The 24,672-nt window shown below is 35.6% G+C and overlaps 1 protein-coding gene across 1 annotated transcript; it reads left to right on the top strand.

Annotated features, from left to right (window-relative positions):
• The first annotated feature begins 7,052 nt into the window (after positions 1 to 7,052).
• Positions 7,053 to 9,435, top strand: LOC128171240 (uncharacterized). The gene is made up of 5 exons (XM_052836979.1): positions 7,053 to 7,128; positions 7,617 to 7,754; positions 8,274 to 8,387; positions 8,848 to 8,974; positions 9,378 to 9,435. Exons 1-5 carry the CDS (start codon positions 7,053 to 7,055, stop codon positions 9,433 to 9,435), a joined length of 513 nt encoding a protein of 170 aa, XP_052692939.1.
• Positions 9,436 to 24,672: the final 15,237 nt, after the last annotated feature.

The raw sequence follows: 24,672 nt of genomic DNA, 5'->3' as shown, positions 1-24,672 counted from the left end.
TAGAACCAAGATCTATTTTCAACCGAAATTTTAGTTCTGGACTAGGTAACCTCAAGTTAAGACTAAACAGCATTCGATCAAATGTTTTCATCAAAATTCATGGAAATTTTTGGGTCAACCGATTTCGAATTAAAACTTTTCCATCCAATGTCAAGAACATTCAAGCAGGACCTAACAACTTTCAAGACTGTTTTGATTTTATATCAGGAGCAGGTCGTCCAACATGGAACAACCACATACAATCAGGATTTATCAGCATTCGATCAGGTCCCCTAGTTGTTCAACCTAGATACAATATGATTCCGTTTGAATCTAACAACGTCCAATTACTTAAATTACTTAAATTCATCTTTCGAACGGGAAACAAGATACAGGTACTACATTCCGTGTTTAACGCTCGATCAGGACGCCACAAACGCCAGTCCATCCGTAATTACAAGAAGCGCCAAAAAGAAAAACATAACGATAACAGTGAATCCAAACAAATGAAGTACGTACAGCTATTGATTTTGTGCATTATTTTCTTTTGTATTGTTTTTCTACTAATCAAGTGAAACGTGACGAATCACTATAGTCTTCTTACTATCTTCGCCATGTTGTATGGCTTGTCGGGGACTTCAACCAGCCAAAAATTAATGTCTTTAATTATGTACAAATAAAACAAGTATTATGTCAATCTTTAAAAAAATAATAAGGAAAAATTATAAATATTTTCTCTGTTTCTACAATCAGTCATAAGATTTTTGTCATCAAAAAGATCTCATAAGAAGACACAAGTTGATTCCCTTAAATAAAAGTTTGAGCTCTTGTTTCCAGTATTGAACTTGTGGATGAATAAAGTAGAAAAATGTATAAAGAATACTATTCTTTTTAGATATTACTTCAAAGTGCATTTCAAGCGAAGGAAGAGCCGACATTTTCGGCAGGGTCAGAACTATGCTACACCCACAATGTCGTATTTTTTTAAAGGAAGCATATAAGCGACATGTAATTGTGGCTGATTCAATGGCTCTCTCCAAGCCTCCAATTAAAAACCGTTGATAGGTACATTAGCAGGCGACCCGTGTAACAAAGTTATAAAGCAACTCAAAGCTTATTTACTGATGCATGATGGTTTATTATCTGCAGGGCGATAAAGGAAATGCTCCTTTTCATGACTGGCAACCATCTTGTGAAATTAATACTGTCCTTTACAAAAATTTAGATTATTGATAAACAAAATTTGTACATGATTATCCTTCTTCCCGGAATGTCCGTAAGGATTTTACCGGCAACGTCCAGTCCAGAAAGGTTTGGGACGATTACCGACAATAAAATTAGCACCACAAATAAGGACTACTGTACAACTCGATCAACACTCGGCTGTACTATAACCCGATCAACACTCGGTTGGTAGCCCTCACTTTGGTAAAAGTAACCGAGTAAAGTCCAATCAGCGTTTCAACATTTATTAAGGACCTGACAGTAATTTTGATACAGATCGGTGATATCGGGACGGCTGTCCGATTCCGACTACTGTACAAAAGAATTTCAACAGTATATAAAACAAAAATTATGTAACATGTGTAAAACGATAAATGAATAATAGCTCAGACCATGACACCTGAGTTAATCCCTAAGTAAATTACCTAGCCAATTAATTCCCTTTGAAGTATATAATGCCTGTAAATGCTTTTAGCAAAATAAAGGTGACAGGTGAGGAAATTCAATTATCTAAAACTCTAAGACATTTGACGTTTTTACTATCATAAACGTAGATAAACGAGTAAATGAGATTAACCAACATTTGAACCTAACAAAAGCTTTTTCAAAACAATAGCCATATTCAAACCCTGAGAAAGTATTTTGATTAAAATCGCGCTAAAATTTAGAAGAAAAACAAACTAAACAGAAGTACAATCTTTGACACGATAACCTGTCCTTTACAAAAATTTAGATTATTGATAAACAAAATTTGTACATGACAACTCCTCCCTGCTACAAAAAGTTTGGTCCCCAAACTTAAACTAATAAAATTTCAACTCATTTTACACATGCCGCATACATGAAACAATTTCCTTTACAATTAACGCAAAACTATAATTGACAGTCCACATTACAAAAAGACTAAAAAGTTAATGTTATATTGTTATGATTTAAGCACAAAGTCAATTCCGAATTTCTTTATCCGCCGATGTTCTTTACGTAAAAACTCGCTGTCGATCTCCGATTCTGTCCTGCATACACATTTTCTTTTAATAGATCGCAAGATGATGTGTTCCATTTCATAATTGTCCAGAAGCCACTGGTACTCCGAAATTATGGATCGCATTTTCCTTCCGTCCGAAACAACGCCACTTAGACAAACCGTATAAAATTTAATTTTGTCGTCTTTATCTTCCAGTTCCGACGAAAGTTGTTTCACTTTTGAATCTAGTTGCAAGTTGTCCGTTTTCAAAGTCGCGATAGTTTCTTGAAATTTCTTCATATTTGCTTTTAAATCTAACATGAAAACAGACTTATCACTAACATATTGTTTAAAAGCGGCGTCACTTAACTTGGAAAACGGAAGTGCTCTGACGAGTTTCTTTCTTTCGTTGTGTTCTCGGAGTCGCTGAAAATCTCGTTTTCTTTTCGGTTCCGTTTTATATACAGTGCGGGATCTAATGTTTCCGCACGCTCTGCCAAAATGTCCTTCCTGTCCACATCGGTGACATCGTTTTTCCAAAGCGTTGCAGGCGTTGTAATGCCGTCGATTACATCTACTGCACACCGGCGCCGAAAACTGCCACTGTGGTCGGAAATGCATGTCAGTCCATGTTGAGGCTGTGGGTCCTGGTAAGTTGAGGTTTGGGGAAAACTCGCTTGTCCGGAGGTCCGTGGATCGTACCCGGTTATCTGCACCAATTATCCTTTTTCCCGGAATGTCCGTAAGGATTTTGCCGGCAACGTCCAGTCCAGAAAGGTTTGGGACGATTACCGACAATAAAATTAGCACCACCAATAAGGACCACTGTACAACTCGATCGACACTCGGCTGTACTATAACCCGATCAACACTCGGGTGGTAGCCCTCAATTTGGTAAAAGTAACCGAGTTAAGTCCTATCAGCGTTTCAACATTTATTAAGGATCTGACAGTAATTTTGATACAGATCGGTGATATCGGGACGGCTGTCCGATTCCGACTGATGTACAAAAGAATTTCAACAGTATATAAAACAAAAATTATGTAACATGTGTAAAACGATAAATGAATAATAGCTCAGACCATGACACCTGAGTTAATCCCTAAGTAAATTACCTAGCCAATTAATTCCCTTTGAAGTATATAATGCCTGTAAATGCTTTTAGCAAAATAAAGATGACAGGTGAGGAAATTCAATTATCTAAAACTCTAAGACATTTGACGTTTTTACTATCATAAACGTAGATAAACGAGTAAATGAGATTAACCAACATTTGAACCTAACAAAAGCTTTTTCAAAACAATAGCCATATTCAAACCCCGAGAAAGTATTTTGATTAAAATCGCGCTAAAATTTAGAAGAAAAACAAACTAAACAGAAGTACAATCTTTGACACGATAACCTGTCCTTTACAAAAATTTAGATTATTGATAAACAAAATTTGTACATGACAATACTACAAGGAGAGTTAAAATGAGAAATGTTAGTTTGCTCAGTCTTAAATTCGCGCGCTGACAACGAGAGCAAAAGGGACCCCCCCCCCTACCTAAAAAAGAAGGGCGAATATTTCCCTGTACACAATATTTTATATGGTTTTTCTAAATACCGAAGTGAATCGCAATTTTCGGAAATATGCTACAAATCCTAAAAACCGCATGTTCTACAACAGCGGTCCCAAGTGTGCCAAAAACGTAATTCCATATCTACATATTTTTGTCCATTTTCTTTAAATTGATATCCAACAATTGTATAATCACTTTAAAATAAAAATAATGATCTAAATATGATTTAAAACTTACTTTGGCTTTTGTTACTCATATTAGAATGAGAGAAGTGAAATTGATATATTTCATCAGTAATATTAAAAACGTCTGAAAATATTACAAAACTGCGACAATGAGATTTCTTTACACACTGATTGACACATTACATCAAGTTGGAACAGATTAGTCACATGTTTAATTTACCTTTCAGCTAAATATGTGCCTCTCAGGTCACGCTTTAAGGGAATTTGAATTTGCGCATTGAAAATACAAACGAACCCTAATAATATTGGACTGAATAAAAAAAATCGGCCATATAATATTGTAAGACTAAGAAATAACCGTAGAGTTTTTGTTATCATAAAAAGACTGTTATACAGATTAATGATAAAGATAACATTTGGGAATACCATACAGTACTGTGTTTATTTAAAAACTCCGGCTAATCATTTAGATAAAAAAGTATATCATTATTGTTATTTAATTGAAATTCGTATTGAAATCAGATTCCGTTTTATTTGTAGCATATGTCCATTAGAATTTCAATGCTGTTTTAATTTATTCAAAGAAAAACTACTGCTTGCCATTTATTTATACGTAGAACATTTTTCTTACAATTTGCAGTAGCTAAATATTTTTTTACGTGATGTTTTTACCGTTAACAATTTCTTAAAGTTCATGGCGACGCCATTTTTCGATTGACAGCTAAAGGAGCCTCAAACAAAAGGAAATGATATTTGATTGGCGCAGAACTTTTAAATAGCGAATAAAAAAACCGGGTTATGATCTAAATACTAAGTTAGATCATATTGGCTTTGTCAATTCCCTTCTTAATAAATCAAATAAGTTTTATCTAATATCATCTGACTATAACCAATAAATGAAGACCTTTTTGCAAATGAACAACAAAACGCTGGCATCTGCTCATACTCTTTACTTAAACTTTTAATTTCTTTTTTATTGTTTTGTTTCTGAAACGAATATAAAGCCAATGCATATTCAGAAATGGATTAAAATGCTAACCCTTTTAATCTGACATTGACTTACAAAACATGTTGTTTTGAAAATTAGATATCATCAAGTGTTGAAGTAGGCAAATTCAGCTACAAGATTTTTGCAAATCTTTTATTTTGAACTAACGTCAATTAAGCATTATTTAAATTCAAACTGACCTGCTTAATCTTAATTTTCCTTGATGGGATTTTCACATCTGTGTAGTAATATATTAGTTTGGTCGTTAATTAAAAGAATAAAAGGTTTTTTATTTATTTATTTTTTTATTGAAGGTGATTTTGCATTTATAATTCTCTGGCTTTCGTAAGCTCCGATACCAATAAAATAGATAACGTGTTTCTTGCTTTGAACCAAATTTAAAGAATAGACTTATCGACTTTTAAAATTAACAGTTTGATTTATGACGTGTTATAAAATAGTTTATTTCACAAAAAACAACACCACAATATCTATGATCAGTGTATTTGAGACGTTTAGCTAAAATGCATAAAAACTCATTTTGTTTGATGATATTGATTATTGTTATACTTTCATGTTAAATACTGAAATCTGATTGGTTAAGACGCAGTTAATAATATTTACTATTACCCTCAGCGTTAGCAACGCACTTGGCAACGGGTAATATTAAAAAATGTTACATGCGCGAAAATTATGCGCGTACGGTTCGCTGTAGAATTCACGTTATTCCTATATAAAAGCAGTAAAATTTTCTTAAAAATTTTAAAGAAGACATTCAGTATAACAAAATAAATAGTGCCTGTTTGGGAGGATAGCAGTTGAAATTGACACCCCTCGAAAACCATTGTCATCCTCCGCTTTGCGTCGGTTGACAATGTTTTTCTCGGGGTGTCAATTTCAACTGTTACCCTCCCAAACAGGCACTATTTATATAATATGTCATTTAGTCTGTTATAATTTCATATCATTAAAACGTGTTCAATACACATACAATGAGCCCAGATATCTGTAGTGTGAGCAGGTTGGTTTTCTCGTTTTACCGATAGATTGAAATCTTTTTTTTTTTTAAAGGAAAACACCTGATTATTATTTTGACATTTTTCTTAAAGTTTCCATGACGTCGTAGACCTGGGTTAACCTTAAAGTAATACATTGTATGCCGCATTTATGGTTCGGTCAGAAGGTACAATCGCTTACTCCATCAAAATATCGCTTGTGCCACTTGTGGATAAGTAAACTTGAACAATTTCGATTTTTTTCTTGTTTCCTGCATCCTTTGTTTTGTTTCTATCGGTGTTTTATCTCAGTAGACACACTTTTATGATGGTGCGCTGTTCCATGCAGTCAATTATAACGTTGCTTTTTCAGGCGAGAGATGTTCTGGTTATATCTTGTAAAAGTCCTCTGCTAGTTTGAAAATAGCTTCAAATGACGTATGAAAGTGACGTATATCATACAAACAACATCACATCAAAAATTATGAAGTTTTTTAAATGTTTTTTTTTTAATTCAATTACCAAGTTTGGACAATGTTTACGTTGGGCCGTGTTTAATTTCCATGACCCTTTGAAACATTGAAATTTTTAGTTTAATTAAATGGAAAACAATCAAAATTTCTTTGATTCACAGTTTGATTGAAATTTAATGACAAATATTTAGACATACAGTATGTATATAAACATCTATTCGAAATGACAAAATCGCAATGTTTCACGAACTTTTTGGATAACCCTCGTATATAAACAAAATACAAATATAAAGTTCTTTCTTCTACCAACATGTTAAACTTGGCAAATTCCATGAAAAGATATTTTTTTTAGAATATCAAAATATAAATAAAATCCTCAAATCATCAGGTTATCAAACTTTATCATTGCATAATTTTGATCTAAAAATGTGTCATTTATATTCTTACGGATGCCAGCAATTTATCCGTATCTTACTACTACATGTATGTGTAAATCATTGCCCGGTGGACAACTGCTTCATCTGTTCTTTAAAGAAGATTAATCTTTGTTTCTTCACTCGTTCTTGTGTGAAAGAATGATAGGGACAATTGCATTTGTTCAAAGATTCAAAGAAATAGGTTTTCTATTTAAAGACAAAAATTGCTTTTCGGTCTTATCTCGTTTAAAAAAACCTTGATCATCATGAGGGTTTCGGGGATTGTTCTTATGCTGGCCTTAAATGTCTACGCCCAAGTGGGCTCCCGACATCAATATATTGGTAAGTAGAAAAATATTTAGAATTCGTTTTAGAGTAACATCTGTAGGTCATACTTGAAAACATCCGAAACGTAAATTCACGTTTTATTCTTTCAAAGAGCATACTTTTTTTTTAACAAAACGTCAATCCAAAAAAAAATCTTCATCACCAGTTTAATTGTTAAATTATTAAGGAAAGAAAAGAAAAATAAATTGAGCGTTAGATAATTTCTATTATGTTTCCTTTATGAGTTTTAGAGTTGCTGCTTTCGTTTTATTTTTGTCTAGATATCTACATTACGGGCTATGACCACGTGAAATTTTTACAATTTTTTCCTGTATGTCAAAATGTTTTAATGTTTTTCAATTCCCGGTATTGTAATTAAAACAAAACCCAAAACAAAACCAAAAATCAAAAATGAGTGCATATCATTCTTTGAAAAGAAAACCCTGTTTGATTATAACAATGGATATATTGTTTTTGAGCTTTATATTTTTTATAATACTCAGATTATCGAAAACCTCAACCAATCTCTAGAGACATAATCTGTTTGGATGGAGGGCCAATTTCGTTTCGACCTCGGCCAGGAGCGTCTATACCAAACTGCTTACCTGCCCCTGGACCAGTGAAGAGGAGCAATTTTTTAAGTAAGACAAATAATACTGAAATGGTTGAAATTAGAAAGTTTATAGTAAATAGAAGGTAATATATGTTAGAAATATCGACCACAAAATAAATAAAAATTCATTTAAATGGAAACGAACAATTGATTATGCAATTCTTGAAATACTTAGCCATACATTATATGTAAAAAAAAATATGGTCACTTCTTTCACAAATTTCTTAATTTTTCTGATTTCTGTTTTTAAAAAAGCTGTCATATTCAATCATGGATACAATTGTTTTTTAAATTTTTAAAAAGTAAAACATCAAACGTGGTGTTTTTTCACCATTCTTTGCTTTTCTTATTAAATAATCAAATAATAGTTTTCAATTTTCACATGGTCTACATTTAATAACTATGATATTAAGTTATATTTTGCACGACGGTTTTATCTAAATGATATGGCAATATTTATGGCAGCGGGAAAATCCTTTTTGAATTATTAGAAAGATAACTAATGCATGACATGATGTTAAAAACAGTTATTTCCCATTTTAATTAGACATCAGCATATATAAGTCCGTTCCATACCACTGTCCCGGAAAAGGCTATGTGTGTGGATATTCCAGAGTTCCAATGGACAACTATGGAAACGTACAAGTGAAATGTTGTACAGGTAAATATGAAATCAAATAGATCTGTGTTTTGTGTCTCGGAAAAGTACTGTAAATTCCTTATTTAACGCAAAATATGAATATCCGCGTGAATTGCGAGAAGCAGTACTCGCGGATATTAAAATATCGCTTCTTTTTTTTCAGACAGTTATGAGCCATATAAAAATATAATGAAACAATTGGTGCTCGCGATATCATATTCTCGCCATTTGTAGCAAAACGGCGGCATCGCGGAATTATGTACTCGCGTACATGTAACATAAGAAATTTACAGTGTTCATAGTTGATTACTTATATTAAAAATATGCAGGTTAAGTAGAATGTTCTTATTTTCATTGCAGACATACTTACTTCTGATGCCTTTTTAGTTCATTGACAATATTGTTAAAGACAGATTACCATTGATGTATGTCTGATTAAAGGTTTATGTCTTTCTCCTTTTTTTTTTATCTGTGTTTACAGCTGTTGGTGTTACCTACGATGAAAGAGAATGCGTCCGTTATTTCCGGTTTGAGAGTCCTCAACATCTTTCCCCAACAAAACCAGGATACTTCTTAGTCAGCTCAACTCCATTTTTTATTCCGAAAAAGTAAATGTTTGTTCTTACTTAAACATGTATGCGCGTTCAACATTCTAAAAGAATTGCGATGAAACAGTGCATAATTCTTTTGCATTTTCAGATTGTATAATAATTTTGATATTCTAGTCTTCAATTAACTTTGAATTTTGTTTCATCAATATTATAGTAATGTTCACGCTCTTAAACGTATTAAGTTAAAAACTTATTTTTAAGACGAAGAAAAATTCCTTTCTTACATCCTTTAAAGCTCTCTCTACGAATTAAAACGATTTTACGGTTTAAAATTTTGTATTTTCATCGGTTAATCTTCTGTCACATATATTTGACATGTAAATCATAGAATACTGAACAATCAAATTGTATGAACTGGATTAAAAAAAAGTAACTATGTATATTTTTTTTTCTATCCCAGCAACATTGGATTTTATAACAAAGAATGTCCTTTCCACAAAGCACAGCACTACATTTAAAGATAGATGAGATCAGATAATATGTTGCTAATGAAAAATGGTTGTTAAAAAGCTGTGTGTAAATGCATGACTTTTACGTAGCCGATTTTCTACATTCAGTTAAATAAAATATTAATGGTTGTAATGACTTTGGATTAATACGGTTTACGGCTGAGTTAAAACTGCAGCATGTAAAGTTAAAATTAAATATCCAGATTTTTTGTTTGTATTTAAATGAATATTAAATGTCAATTTATAATAAAGTGAAGCATTTAATTCATGCATGAATTTGCATTTAACTTTATGCTGCTTATATTTTAGTCTTACAGTGTCTGCGAGGTTACAAATTTTATGATAAAAAAAATAAGGAGCAAGAATAGCTCTTGAGTTTTTTTGTTAAAATGATCTATTCTGCAAAAGAATTGCAATGTTAAAGGATAGTATTGTCTCAACTTATGAAAATATCATACCGGTTAGACATTGAAGTAGAAATAAACTACACAAGGGCATTTAGTTTAAATCAATAGTGCTGCTAATTATGGACACACATTAGGTATGAATAATCCAAACTAACCTATTTTTCCTTTATGCACTTTCTTAGAGTTGCTTAAAAAACTAAAACCACTAGACAAAGAAGACATGTATACTGCTCTATAAAGTAAAATATTCGCCTTCGTTTTATTATAATCCCTTTAGACCTCGTTGTCATCGACCGAATTTAACATTGGGCGAATTCAAATGTCTATGATTATCTCTTTTTACACACAGCAATGTCTGGGCGAATTCAAGTAGGGCAAAATTGTGTGCAAGTTTAAAAGGGAAAAAATTACACGGGGCGTAAATAACTTTTTATAAATTTTGTAAACACATAAACAATCAATGATATTGCCTAACCTTTTCATTTAAATCATGGAGACTTGAAATCACTCACTAGGTAACAGTTGGTGACATATACGTAATATAATTAGTTTTCATGAGACCTTTAGGAGTATAAATAAACATATGATACTGATTATTCACAAAACGATGTTGAATATGTTGCTTTTTTATATTAAAATAACTGGCTTTACGGATATACAAAACCAAGTTATTTGCGAATATCTGATAACGCCTAGAGAAAACTTCTTTTTTCTTTTTTAAAAGTTTTATTTACTCTTATATGCGTTTAACCCGATGAATACGTTTGTTATGATCATGTTTTTTAGAACATATTTTGTTTTTAAAATTTTTAAAGTTTTGTCCGAAATTCAGATAGCGATTCAGTCAAGGTATATATCGCCATAAACTAGCTATTGTATATTGTTTTAATCAATCTTATCCATATTTTTGATTGAAAATTAGAAATAAAACCCGGTGTCCCTTTTCAGCAATTGAGAAATCCCCTACACATTTCATATGTTGTTGTTGTTGCTGTTTTTCTTCTTTTCGTTCTGATGGCACGACATCTTTTATTAAAAGAAAACAAATATTAATCATTTGGATAAAATATTAAAATCATACCGCATGAAAAAACCACATTAATTAGTTTTTACTGAAGATTCAGTTTTGACCATCCATTCTTTCTTGTGTTGAAGAGAGATGGGGGCATTTGAATTTGTCAGAGGTTGAAAGAAATAAGTTTTCTATTTAAAGACAAGACAACAAATGCATCATGGTCATACATCGTAAAAAAAATACGTTCATGTTCGTATGGGTATCGTCAATGTCCAAGTGGGTTCCTGAGATCAACATATTGGAAAATTAAGTTAAAAAAAAATTATATAAAAATATTTACTTTTGATGCTGTTGTATTCATTGGTGGTATTGTTAAAAAGATAACAATTTATTTACAATAATGTAAATGTAAGGTTTTTTCTCTTTCCTTTCCTGTTTACAGTTTCTTGTGTCACCTTTGACGAAAGAGAATGAGTCCGCTATATCTGGCACGAGAATTATCAGCGTCCTTTACCAACGAAACCCGGATATATCCCAGTCGGCTACTCTATTTTATTTTCACAAATGTTTATAAATGTTTGTTATTCTTGTATGATTGTTCAACAACCTAAATTTTAACAAGTTGCTGTCCTTTAAAAAAGGACTACAATACGTGGGCCATATGCATGTATTTCTAACGGAAACGCGAAAGCCTTATGATTATTAAAAATTCTACCGACTCTTGCCCTCGATCTGTTTTTAACCACTAAATTTGTACGTTGTATTACGTATATAGCCCTGACTTTTTATCTCAGAACTTAAAGGGTTCATACTTCTAAAATAATTATGACCTATCTATGACAGGTTTGCATGTTTAGTATCAGGCATTCGGTGAATTCTACTAGTTGCGCACACATTACGATTCGCACTACTTTGTTCAGTGACAGCTTTGTGTAAATTAAAAATTTCATATTTTGATGCATTTTTCTTGAGATTTAAACTTGAATACAGTGACATAATTATTCATTCATACTTAAATGCTTAAAAAAATTTAATCGGGAAGTACACTAGCCTCGCCTTCTATAAAAGTAAAGTTAAGTTACATGTGTATTCGGAAAACAACAAAACATTGCAAATTATGCTATTTGATGCATGTTGTAGTTTTGGCATAACATTAACTTAATTATTTCATAATACTGATAGTTCATATCACATGCCAATCATTTCTATAAAAGGAATACTTTGTTTCTGTACTGTTACCGACAACTTTACAATTACAGCGCCTTTGAACTTATGTGTGCATATGGCACGGAATCCCGATCCCGATTCAAATAAACGTGTGCTAGCCTGGTTCCCTGAGCTACCCATTACGCACAGGAACCAGGCTAGCTCATGCGCAGGCTGCATTTTCCCCATAGCATCCGGTTTAACCTCGATTATATATTTTCTGCGTGGACCTCAGGGTCCACACAATAAAGAAAAATGATAACCGTTTATTTATTCATCAGAAATCCACAATTAACGATAAAGTTTGTTTGATAATTATTTCAGCAATATATACGCTTTGAAAACATAATATCTGAATTTATTAAACGTATTTTTTTTAAATTTACTCGACGAATTTCTTTTCTACAACACTTGATTCTTTTCTAGAAAGTTCTCAGCTATGTTAAGGAATGTCTAAGAATTCTACCACGTGTGATTTAGAAAAATTTGCATAAGCCCCGCCCCTTATTCATGAGATTTTACGAGATATGGGTATTTCGGTAATTAACGAACATATACCAAAATGAATATGATTAATTATTGGGTTTGAATGGTACAAGAAAGGTGTACTGAAATAAAATCATAAACTATTCTTTATATCTCGCGAAATCATGAAACTCCTAAGTCGTCTGATGACGTGTCGAGGCTGACTACGTCACATCGGCGCTTGCAGCTGTGATCAGAATAAACATGTGGAATTCAGTGATATATCTCGGAATTTAACTCGTTTACAAGCAGCGTGGACAGATATCGGCATAGGATTCAACTGAACAGTTAGGATTTATCTGTACTTCCCCTAGATATTGTTTTTTATCATTAAATATTGTTGGATGGAACGGAAACGAAGTGAAATTCCTCGGCTTCGATTTTGTTTACTTGTTTACATTTGTTTTTCATGTAATATTGTGTTCAAACATCAGTTTTGTGACTCAGTCAGGCAAAGTAATTGTTCTGCGTTTTGCTAGTTTTGATCATAAAGAGCATTGAGGCTCATTGTAGCTTTTTACTGGTCTCATATCGCAATAATATTAGATCGCATTTCCTCCATGTTCAAAGTACACAATAAAAAGTCCATGGCCAAACGCTGTATGTGCTAGCACTACAAAGATTACTGTTGTAACGTGTAGGGGGTAGACTATCTGTCTGACGTTACTATGGGATAAGGGTCTGCGTAGAATCAGACCTCGGAGAACAAAACAGATTGACACAACGTATTTACAAGATCTTGGTCTTCCTGGACCAGGCTATGGATGAAACCGAGCACCGTCTCAATTAGATGTCTTAGACAGGTCGAGACCACTATAGTTTGTGACGTCGGCATAAATTTGCATACTAAATTAGGCATCTGTTTACTTTTATCGACAAACCAATCAGGTGAATGAGTTGCAAGGCATTGTGGGCTACTACAAGTTTCGGTGTATACAAAGTGTATTAAAAATATATACCATTTTGAAGTGTCCTTTGGAAATTCATTTTGAATGATTTTCCAGAATTTATGAAAGTAATATGGATAATTATGTCTGAACTTCAATTTCTATGCTCACATTTAAAAGATATTGCATATGAGGACTTATATCAACCTATTTAAATACCCCGTTGTCAATGTTCAAAAGAGAGGTACGTCCTATTGAATTAAAAGCAGTGAATACTTGTTTTTTTTTCCACGTGATACCCCATATTTGGGACAACATTAGTAGAACGTGCGGTGATATTTTTCTTCAGGGACATTCATCAGAATGTTTAACGGACAAACTACTTTATGCTGCATATAGTTTGCGCTTCTGCGTTTGTATATTTATGCATTTCTACTACCGTGGCTATTCACGTATGTTAAAAATGTACAGTTACCGTTATTTATTTCTAGTGCACAATGAAAAAGTCACCAATTCACAAATGTGATGTTTTTTTCTTATCAAAATATGTTTGTACTTGTATGCGTATGTTTGTCAGTCGTTTGATACTGATCAATTTTTAAGCAACAATTAATCAACTAAAACAACAGTGTTTTTTAATGTGAGCATGGAACAAAGTTAATGGTACGTAATCTTTCCTTTATCACCTTCTAAAGTAAAAATCAAGATGTACAAAAATTCCGGCAAGCAATTAAATATTGTGTATAAAACAGACAAATACCACGTGCGTTTGTTGAATCGTAAACACGTTATAGACCGTCATGCATTGCAACTCATTCACTGGATTGGAGAATCTGTTTGCCGAAAATACTGTCACGTGTTAAATATGGCTATCCATATAAGGTAGTGTACCCGACCTGTTAGACCTGTGACCCAAACCAAGGTCTCTAACCAAGTGCCCAAGCACAAGGTCTCCGTGCTACCTGGTGAGCCTTTACCAGGTTACTTCTCAGTAACAAGTGGTATCTGCGCTACTACTGGGTCTATACAACAGAGGTTCAAACGCCTCGTATAACCCAGTTCCCTATAGAGGATACCGACACCTCTTATAGCCAAGATGCTCAACCGAGGATACCAACACCGCGAAGAGCCCGATACCCTAGAGAAGATGCCAACACTTCTCTTATCTGAACTCACTATGTGTTTAGCCTTACTAAGTTCTCTGCCGAGCTGTAGCTTAACGATAGAGGATGCCAACACCCCTATCTCCGTCGAGAACGTAACCGCTACCAAAGTGATCAACACTTTAACTCGCAGAGAGTACTCAAAGTCAAGAGTTTCAGAGAGACGTACACAGGCTATAACTACGTAGTCAATCTCTCTTTCACACACGGAAGAGCCTTATATAAATAAACTGCTCTAAACAATAAATGGGTGTTTAGTTTCATCCATGCCATATTTTGAATAAATAATACTGCCTGTATTATACAGAAACCTCTGTTATCTCTAATTCTAAGTATTTATATACAATGATTATTATTGTAAAGAAGATCAAATAATATACTAATGATTAGAGATAATTAACAGGCATTTAATGATGTAAATTTATATAACTAAGGGAGGTAACTCTATAACAAAAATGCGTGCCTCGCTACATTACCCCCTCCCTAAGTTTATGCGCCCTCGCATAAAATATGTCTTTGCCTAAGACAACTGGCTAATATCTAACATAGTCTTGCAACCAGACTGGTGGTCTCCGTGTTCGCTTATTCTCTGAGCAAATACCCTCGAGATTGCTTTCCCTATCCGATTCGTCCCCATCGGATCTTGGTAACTCATCATCATCAGCCTTTAGATCTGCATCTACTTCTTCGTCTGCCAACACTTGGGACTTGTGTAGCTTCAGTCTGTCTGCATGAATGACCTGTAACTTGCCCCGATATCCACAGTCTACCTCATAGAGCAGGTCAGACTTCTTGCCTACAATAGTGTATGGCCCTCTCCAGTAACTAGTAAATTTGGGACTTTGGCCTACCTTCCTCTGTGGGAAGAAAACATACACTTTGTCGTTCTTAGCAAAGCGTTGCCAGTGCACCTTTGCATCATGATACCGCTTTTGTCTGCGCATTTCTTGCCCCGTGTGATAACGCACTGCACTATGCGCTTCTTCCATACGAGCTTTTAGCTCCCATGCCCATTTATGCTGTGGAACTTCATTAACATCTGGTGGCATCTCGTACATAATATCGAGTAGTGTCGCAACCTCTCTCCCAAGCATCAGAGAGTTTGGAGTAAACCCCGTAGTCTCAAGCTCTGCAGACCTGTATGCCATCATAACGTACGGCAAGTGAACATCCCAGTCTTTATGGTGTTCATCTACATAGGCGCTAAGCATTGTTGCTAATGTTTTATTAAAGCGCTCGACCATGCCGTCAGACTTGGGGTGATACGGCGTTGTCCTTGTCTTCTTTATCCCTAAAAGCTTGCAGACCTCGGTAAATAAGCGACTCTCAAACTGCGAGCCTTGGTCAGAGTGAATTACATAGGGAACCCCAAGCCTCACAATGAATTGTTCCACAATAATTTTTGCAACGGTTTCAGCTTCCATGTTCTTCATAGGAAAGCTTTCCGTCCACTTGGAATAATAGTCAGAAACTACCAAGATATATCTATTCCCTTTCTCTGTCAATGGTAGTTCTCCAAGTATGTCTGTGGCAATGCGCTCCATTGGCACTCCTGCCTGTGTTATCTGCATAGGCGCTCGTTTGCTTTTCTGGCACCCTTTTCGTCTGCTACATTTGTCACATCCAGCGATGTATGCCCGAACATCAGACTGGATCCCTGGCCAATAATAGCCCTGTCGGATTTTAGATATTGTCTTAGACACACCAAGATGTCCTGACGATCTGTTGTCATGGTATTGAGCCAGGACCGTGCGTCGCTCACTGTATGGCACAATGGCTTGCATCTTTGTATCTTTGTCATGAGCCCACTTCCGATACAAAATGCCGTTGTCAATGGTCAGAATTTCGAACTGAGACCAAAGTGACTTAAGGACTCGCCCTTCGCTGCTGATTGTAGCATAATCGGGTTTCTTTCCACTCTCGACCCATTGCTTGACCATCTTTAAGCGTTGGTCACTATCTTGGAGACTTTGCATAGACATGTAGGAAGGCTTAACTTCGACATGAGAGACAACTGGTGCAGTTTCACGTTCCTGGTCCGCAGTTAAACCACATTGCTTACATGGTTTGCGACTGAGTGCGTCAGCATTAGCATGTTGTTTGCCGGGACGGTGTTCAATTTTCATGTCAAAAACGCTTAGCGACTCCAGCCACCGAGCCAACTGTCCTTCGGGATTCTTGAAGTTTAGAAGCCAACGCAAGGAACTATGGTCTGTGCGAACTGTAAACTGCTTTCCATACAGAAAATGTTTAAAATACTTGGTAAAGTAGACAACTGCGAGCAACTCTTTTCTGGTGACGCAGTACTGGCGCTCAGGCTTAGAGAGAGTACGACTAGCGTAGGCAACGGGCCTTTCTACACCGTCAATGCTCTGAGATAAAACGGCCCCTATCGACATATTGCTGGCATCCGTATCCAGGATAAATTCATGGCTAAAATTTGGCATTGCCAGCACAGGTGCCTTACATAGTCTCTCTTTTAAATCAAGAAAGGCTTCTCTGCATTCCTTTGTCCATTCCATGGCACTTCCTTTCTCTGTAAGCTTGGTCAGCGGTTTGGCTCTTTCAGCAAACTGTGCTATAAACCGTCTGTAATATCCACAGAGACCAAGGAAAGAACGGACCTCGCTCACATTGCATGGCTCAGGCCAATTTTTCACTACCTTAACTTTCTCTGGATCTGTTGCGATCCCTTCCTCTGAAATGACATGGCCCAGGTACAACACTTTCTTGGCAAACAATGTACACTTCTTAGCTTTCAGTTTAAGGCCAGCATCAAGAAGTCTATCAAACACGGTTCTTAAATTCTGGATCATGTCTTCAAATGTCTTCCCTACGATGATAATATCGTCTAGGTAGATCAAGCAGGTTTCCCACTGCAAACCTGTCATAACTTTCTCCATCAGTCTCTGAAATGTTGCCGGTGCGCAACTTAGACCAAATGGCATTTTCTTAAATTGAAACAGCCCTTTCCTTGTCATAAATGCTGTCTTTGGACGGTCTTCTGGCTTAACTGAGACTTGCCAATACCCGGAAAATAGATCGAGAGTACAAAACCACTTGTTGCCTGACAAGCTATCTAATGACTCGTCGATCCTGGGAAGCGGGTAAGCATCCTGTATTGTCACTTTGTTAAGCTTCCGATAGTCAACACAGAAGCGTGTGGAACCATCCTTCTTACGCACTAAAACTACTCCAGCTGCCCATGGGCTGGACGACGGCTCAATGATTCCATCCCTGAGCATCTCTTGCACATGCTCATCTACGGTATCAGCGGAATGATATGGAAGTCGACGCAAAGGCTCTTTTATTGGTTTAGCATTACCAACATTTATCTCATGTTCTACAACATTGGTAGAACCAAGCGCAGAGTTGTCCTTTGCGAACAAATGATTGTATTCTCTTAGAAGACTCCACACAGCTTCTTTCTGTTGGTCTGACAAGTCCTCACTGCAACGACCTAACAAACTCTTCAACTGATCATCAAGGCCTGAGGACTGTGTGGCACTTTTGTGCACGATACCAACATGTTCAACAGGAGTTATCTGAGCCAAGAGCGTTCCTTTTCTGACTAAGCATGATTCGTCAGAGGGGTTCAGCAATCTTACAGGTACTATGTTAGCGCTCTGTACTAATGTTCGTCCAACAATTGCTGGTAAGTCGTTTCTATCTCTCTCCACAGGTTCAATAATACCATCACAATTGTAGAGACATTCGCCTTTAGGTACACAAATCTGACCAGACACAATAACTTCTTGATTTGCAGGGATCGTAACTTGGTTCATATTCACAACCCTAAAGCAACCAAAATGACCTTTCTTTTCCATGTGAAATGTATTAAACTTCCCAATACAAAGTTCTTGGTTCGGCACATCGACCATGCACCGGTACTCTGTTAGGAAGTCTAGGCCAATAATACCATCGACTGTTAATTCAGCTACAGCGGCTGTGACATTACATGAAAAATTGTCGATCTCCAAAAGAAACGTTCCCTTTCCAGACACATTTAACATTTTCCCACCTGCATCTAGTACATTCTTCTGCATAAGCTCTAGAGCAGGCATGCGGTCATGAGCAATTCTTTGGGCTATTGCTGAGGAAACAAGTGTCAGAGTAGCACCCGTATCAACCAGTAGGTTCACTTCAATGCCTTGAAGTCTGGACCGTAGAAACATTCCGGCTTCTACACCAATCGTATTGGCGCCTACCGAACCACTTGCTTTTCTTTGCTTTTCCTCATGCTGTTTAAAATTCCCAGCATTCGACTTCCGATTCTTTAGTGCAAAGCAGTCTTTGCGCATGTGTCCAGGCTTGTGACAGTAATGGCACTTTATGACTTTTCTCTTTGTATGCTCCCTTCTATCGTCACTTGCTGCCAAAGACGAGGGTTTTCTTTGTCGTATTTCGTCTACATCTCTTTGGAGCCTATCAAACTTGCTAGTGAGGTCTTTGATCATCATCGCTAGATCACTCTCGTTTGAACTTTGTACCTCGTTGACTGTTTCAGTCACTGTAGTTCTTAAATGGCTCTTATGTTCAGCCCTGTTGAATGCTTCCAACTCAACAGCTAACTTAACAGCTTCATTGAGGTTTGTGGGACGCGACTGCTTTATCCGGATTCGCATGTCAGAATCTACCAGAGCATCCACAAACTGATCTTTGGACAGGGTCTCTCGTATTTCTAAATTAGCCGTGGGGTATGCCAGATTCGCTAGTCTACGAATGGCTTGGGCTAGCTCTGGGAGTGATTCACCTGGTCTCTGCCGACGTTCTTTCATTTGCACCCTGTATAGTTCTGTCTGGCCTGGAGGAGCAAATCTCTCCTCGAGAACTTTAACCAGTTCATAATAATCAGGAATCGCTCCTTTGGGAAAGTTTCCAAGAACCCCCAATGCGTTTCCTCTCAACGATACAGCTAAGTAAGTGCCCTTACTTCTCTCTGTCCACCCATTCAAATCTGCACAGGCCTCGAAGTGGCTATGGTAGTCCTGCCAAGGGATCGAACCATCATATGTGGCTGGCTTCATATTCACACCAGGAGATTTGTTCGCTTTTTCGCGTGTGTCATGGGCATCTCTCCTTATAGGAGATGGGAACCTGACTCTAGGTGCTTTGCGCACTGTAACGCTTGGAGCAAGGTAATCATCCTCTAAGAACTCAGTCATAGGATGAGCTTTTTCTTTTGGGTCCAGATAATCATCCTCTGAGAACTCCGTCCTGGGAGGTCTTTTGTCTTTCGGTTTAGCACCCATATCAGCATAGTTTAAAACCTCGTTGCTCTGCGCTCTTGGACTTTCACCGGGCTGTTTTGTACGAGGCATTGCATTTGTTGCCAAGACTGGTGATGCACTTCGTCTTGGTAACATAGATGGACGTCCCGTGTCCATCCCAGAGTCGTATAAAGCAGGTTCCTTAGTTTCTCTGGGCAGAGGGGTTGAGTGGTCTCTCTGTGCCAAACTATCCTGAAGCTTCTTCAGCTTTTGATCTATGAACGAGATCTCTCTTTCAACTTCATCCATACTGACCGATTACAGTGTTTTGCAGCTCTCCGATATCCCACCGCTGCCACCAAATTTTGTGTAACGTGTAGGGGGTAGACTATCTGTCTGACGTTACTATGGGATAAGGGTCTGCGTAGAATCAGACCTCGGAGAACAAAACAGATTGACACAACGTATTTACAAGATCTTGGTCTTCCTGGACCAGGCTATGGATGAAACCGAGCACCGTCTCAATTAGATGTCTTAGACCTGTGACCCAAACCAAGGTCTCTAACCAAGTGCCCAAGCACAAGGTCTCCGTGCTACCTGGTGAGCCTTTACCAGGTTACTTCTCAGTAACAAGTGGTATCTGCGCTACTACTGGGTCTATACAACAGAGGTTCAAACGCCTCGTATAACCCAGTTCCCTATAGAGGATACCGACACCTCTTATAGCCAAGATGCTCAACCGAGGATACCAACACCTCGAAGAGCCCGATACCCTAGAGAAGATGCCAACACTTCTCTTATCTGAACTCACTATGTGTTTAGCCTTACTAAGTTCTCTGCCGAGCTGTAGCTTAACGATAGAGGATGCCAACACCCCTATCTCCGTCGAGAACGTAACCGCTACCAAAGTGAACAACACTTTAACTCGCAGAGAGTACTCAAAGTCAAGAGTTTCAGAGAGACGTACACAGGCTATAACTACGTAGTCAATCTCTCTTCCACACACGGAAGAGCCTTATATAAATAAACTGCTCTAAACAATAAATGGGTGTTTAGTTTCATCCATGCCATATTTTGAATAAATAATACTGCCTGTATTATACAGAAACCTCTGTTATCTCTAATTCTAAGTATTTATATACAATGATTATTATTGTAAAGAAGATCAAATAATATACTAATGATTAGAGATAATTAACAGGCATTTAATGATGTAAATTTATATAACTAAGGGAGGTAACTCTATAACAAAAATGCGTGCCTCGCTACACTGTGAGGATCTGGAATGATAATATGATGATTATAGACAAGATTTTAATGTTGTTTAAGTAAATCGAAATGTGTTATTTTATTCAGCCTTCTTTTATGAAGATCTAATTTATTTTATTTAAGACAAAATTAAAGTGTGTTCAAACTGAATTTCCACACATTTTAAAGAATAAACATTTGATTATGCCTGTTGTAATATCACTGAAATTGAAACCGCCATTAAAAAGCCCAATAATAGAGTAATGTTTCATTTTCATGTTATCTGTAACACAATAGCTAGTTGGGATGTTGATAAAAAGTAGGTATTATATAAATATTTCTTTTACTCACTAACTTCAACTTCATGTATAGTTTGTTGTTTTTAAATATCATTTTGATAATGATACTAATGTAACCTATTATAATAATTTGCATTGATATCTAATCTATTGAAATGAAATTTGAAATTGATATATATTCATCATTTCAGGTATTGGTTTTCTGATCAACTGGACTACCTCCTAATATCAAAAAGACAGAAGAGAAGAACGTGTAGTGTGCAAGAAGAATTGTCAATTTCCAAAAATTCCACATTATGACTGAAAAATACTAAAAATCAGAAAACATTAGTCTTGTTGAACAGTTTGTCACAGAAAAGCAATCTCTATAGTATTTGTAAAGTTGATTATTAAAATAAATTCTTGATTATATTGATATATTGATTCTTCTTGCTTTCTTTAATTAGTACGTAAATATCAATTATAATACAGGTAAACCTGATTATACATTAAAAAAAATTATTCACCAGCATAGTATAACATAAATTATTATGAAACATAAAGGTGTAAATTACAAACTCATCACTTACACCCCCCTCCCCCCCCCCCCCCCAAAAAAAAAATAAAGGCAACTGATGAAATTATTTTTTTCCAATTTCAACAATTTTGTAATGATGATTGGTGTGAACAGAAACAACATTTTAACAGTATTTTAATGAAATTCACAGCGTTTAATTATTTTAAGAATGAAAATTAAAATCATGATCTTAGTCAGTGTTGCGTTTGAATTTCACGCAAATGACGCTGAAAGTGAAATGGGTCAGATAAAATGCAGTAGTGCAAGGGCATACACTTGATCAAATATATTGAAAAATTCCATGTCTTACCATTGTATCCCTATTATATCAAAAAGTGCTGGGAGCTGTATGAAGTCGCTACGCATTTCATATAAATAAGCGTTAATTGCGGGAAATCCCTGTAAATTGCTGTTCATACACTGTTTACATTGAATTTAATAATTGTTTTTGCTTGAATATTTTAAGCTCCCAGCACTTTTCGAAATTTTGAAGGTTCATTTTACAAGTTAGAAACAGAAATAACTATATATGTTTATGTTATGCCCTTGCACTTTGCATTTTTTCGTAATATTCCTGGTTCATCTATTTTTTGAGCAGTATCACGTGACAGGGTATTCCCAAGAGACTCAAAAATTGCTCATGCGATAACAAATTATTTAATTTGTATAATCGATAAAATATCACTTTTTTTAACAATTTTTGGGAGTAGAATACCAAGATTGTTCAAAAGCTAACATTTCATGTGATAAATATCGCTATTTTTTTAAGGACGCCCTTAACATAGCTGAGTTAAAGGATGTTATACTTAAGAAAAATCTGATTATGTCTTTATAATAGCGAGCGCAGCTCGCCGGCTCGCAGCGCCGGAGCGAAGCGAGCTCTACCGGCAAGGCGTGTGTGAATAGAAAATTCGGACTAGTTGCACATTCATTCAACGGATTTTTTTGGCGTCAGTAAATCGGACCAGTAATGCATTGTTTTAATCGTCCCAGTAGTTCCTTGTAATCATGGCAATTTTTATCACTTCAAACTCTCACGAGAATCAGCAAAACAATATAAAAACAATGACGATGTATACGACATACAGTCGATGCTACCTCTAAAGTTCACCTGAGTACACTCTCAATCAAAAGTAATCGAGTGACGTCACAAAGGTTTACACATGGATCCGATATAATTTTTCGGCGTCAGTAAATTTCGACCCACAATTCATAGTACCAATGGTTTCCAACCTCACGTTCTGACCTCACGTTCTCGCGAGAATCAAAGTAAAACCTTTGAGAAGCTTATAAGATGTGTAATTTTAAGAACATCATGCTTTTTAAGTAAATAAAACAGTGTACTTCGCGTACTTTTATTTCTCAGGGGAGTTTTAAAGAGTCAGACGACACTTAACCAGCATCAGCTTTGACGTCAAAATAAGCACTGATAAGGGGAAATAGCTCTAATTGAAGATATTGTAAATCTGCTGAAATAACCAAAAATCCTCTTAAAATCTTGCAAAGGCTAAGCTAAAGAACAGCTGACGAATAAGGACATTTCTTCAGATACAGGAAACAGTTGTAAATTGCACTCATTTGGATGAATGCTCATATTTATTTTATTCACTATAGTTACGGTATTTTCCTGAAACGTATACGTAGCAGCGCCTTTTTTTAAAAGGGGGTGGGTGGGTGGATGGCAGCCTCATCCACAAAATCTTTGCAAGCAAAACAAAAAATCATGAGCATTCGAATCCTTCAGCTCTATAGCTGTTCAATGGTTTCTTTATTTTCACTTCCATTTATTACATATTATACATTACAAATATTTTTAAGCGTAAATTAAAAAAAAAATTAACATTAATTTTTTATTAAAAGTGGAGGGGGTAGATCCATGGTAAGTCGATTTTCTATGCGTAAATTGACAAAAATGATATGGGAGCTCTATGATGAGTCAAGTTTTGTATGTAAGTTAAGAAAAAATGTCAACTGTAAAAAAAGGGGAATGAACTGACGTTACAATCACTTTAAAAGAGGAGATACAGTGCAATGACTATTTATATATCAAAATCTTTATTATTTAACAACATTGTATCTGAGATTAAACTACTGTTCTACATATAAATAAATGAATTATAACAAATCTTATAAACTATGAATAATGAAAATTTACTGAAAAATAGGTATGTTTTATTTTATTTTGCAATCAAATTCATTTACGTTGTTAATTTGATTTTTATTGATTTATCATAATTCATTGTTAGATAACATGCTGTGCTCGCCCCAACGGTCGCACCGTAAAACATATTATATCGTAGAATACTGAACCATCAGCTGTTATACTTTAGAAAAATCTGATTATGTCTTAATATATATCATAGAATACTGAACCATCAGAACGTATTACCCGGATGTAAAAACAGTAACTATATATAAACTTTTCCATTTTTTTTTCAAGCAAAATCAGATTCTATAACACAGAATCTTCTTTTCGCAAAGTGCTGTACTAACACTTATGATTCATATACTTGGGATCAGACAATCTGTTGCTAATGATGAATGGTCGTAAAAATTGTTCTTGAATTACTACGGTGATTTTCTGTTGTCTGATATATTGATTAATCTAAAAAAAATATTAAAATATTAAAGTCTTTTTTGCATGTTTCACAACAGAATTTTTTTTTAGATTAATCAATATTTAGTGAGAGTACTCGAAGGCGAAAGAACACGTTACATCAATAATCGTAG

This window comes from Crassostrea angulata, chromosome 2 (genome assembly GCF_025612915.1).
Source record: "Crassostrea angulata isolate pt1a10 chromosome 2, ASM2561291v2, whole genome shotgun sequence".
In the NCBI taxonomy this organism is placed as follows: Eukaryota; Metazoa; Mollusca; class Bivalvia; order Ostreida; family Ostreidae; genus Magallana; species Magallana angulata.
Note: the sequence above shows the minus strand (reverse complement) of the source record. Positions and strands in the feature narration are given on the sequence as shown.

Bases quoted from the DNA above. Each gene is read 5' to 3' on its own strand.
- LOC128171240 (XM_052836979.1), top strand. From the start codon at position 7,053: ATGAGGGTTTCGGGGATTGTTCTTATGCTGGCCTTAAATGTCTACGCC. The intron at 7,755-8,273 runs GTAAGACAAATA...CATTTTAATTAG, and splicing joins GAAGAGGAGCAATTTTTTAA to ACATCAGCATATATAAGTCC. The intron at 8,975-9,377 runs GTAAATGTTTGT...TTTCTATCCCAG, and splicing joins CCATTTTTTATTCCGAAAAA to CAACATTGGATTTTATAACA.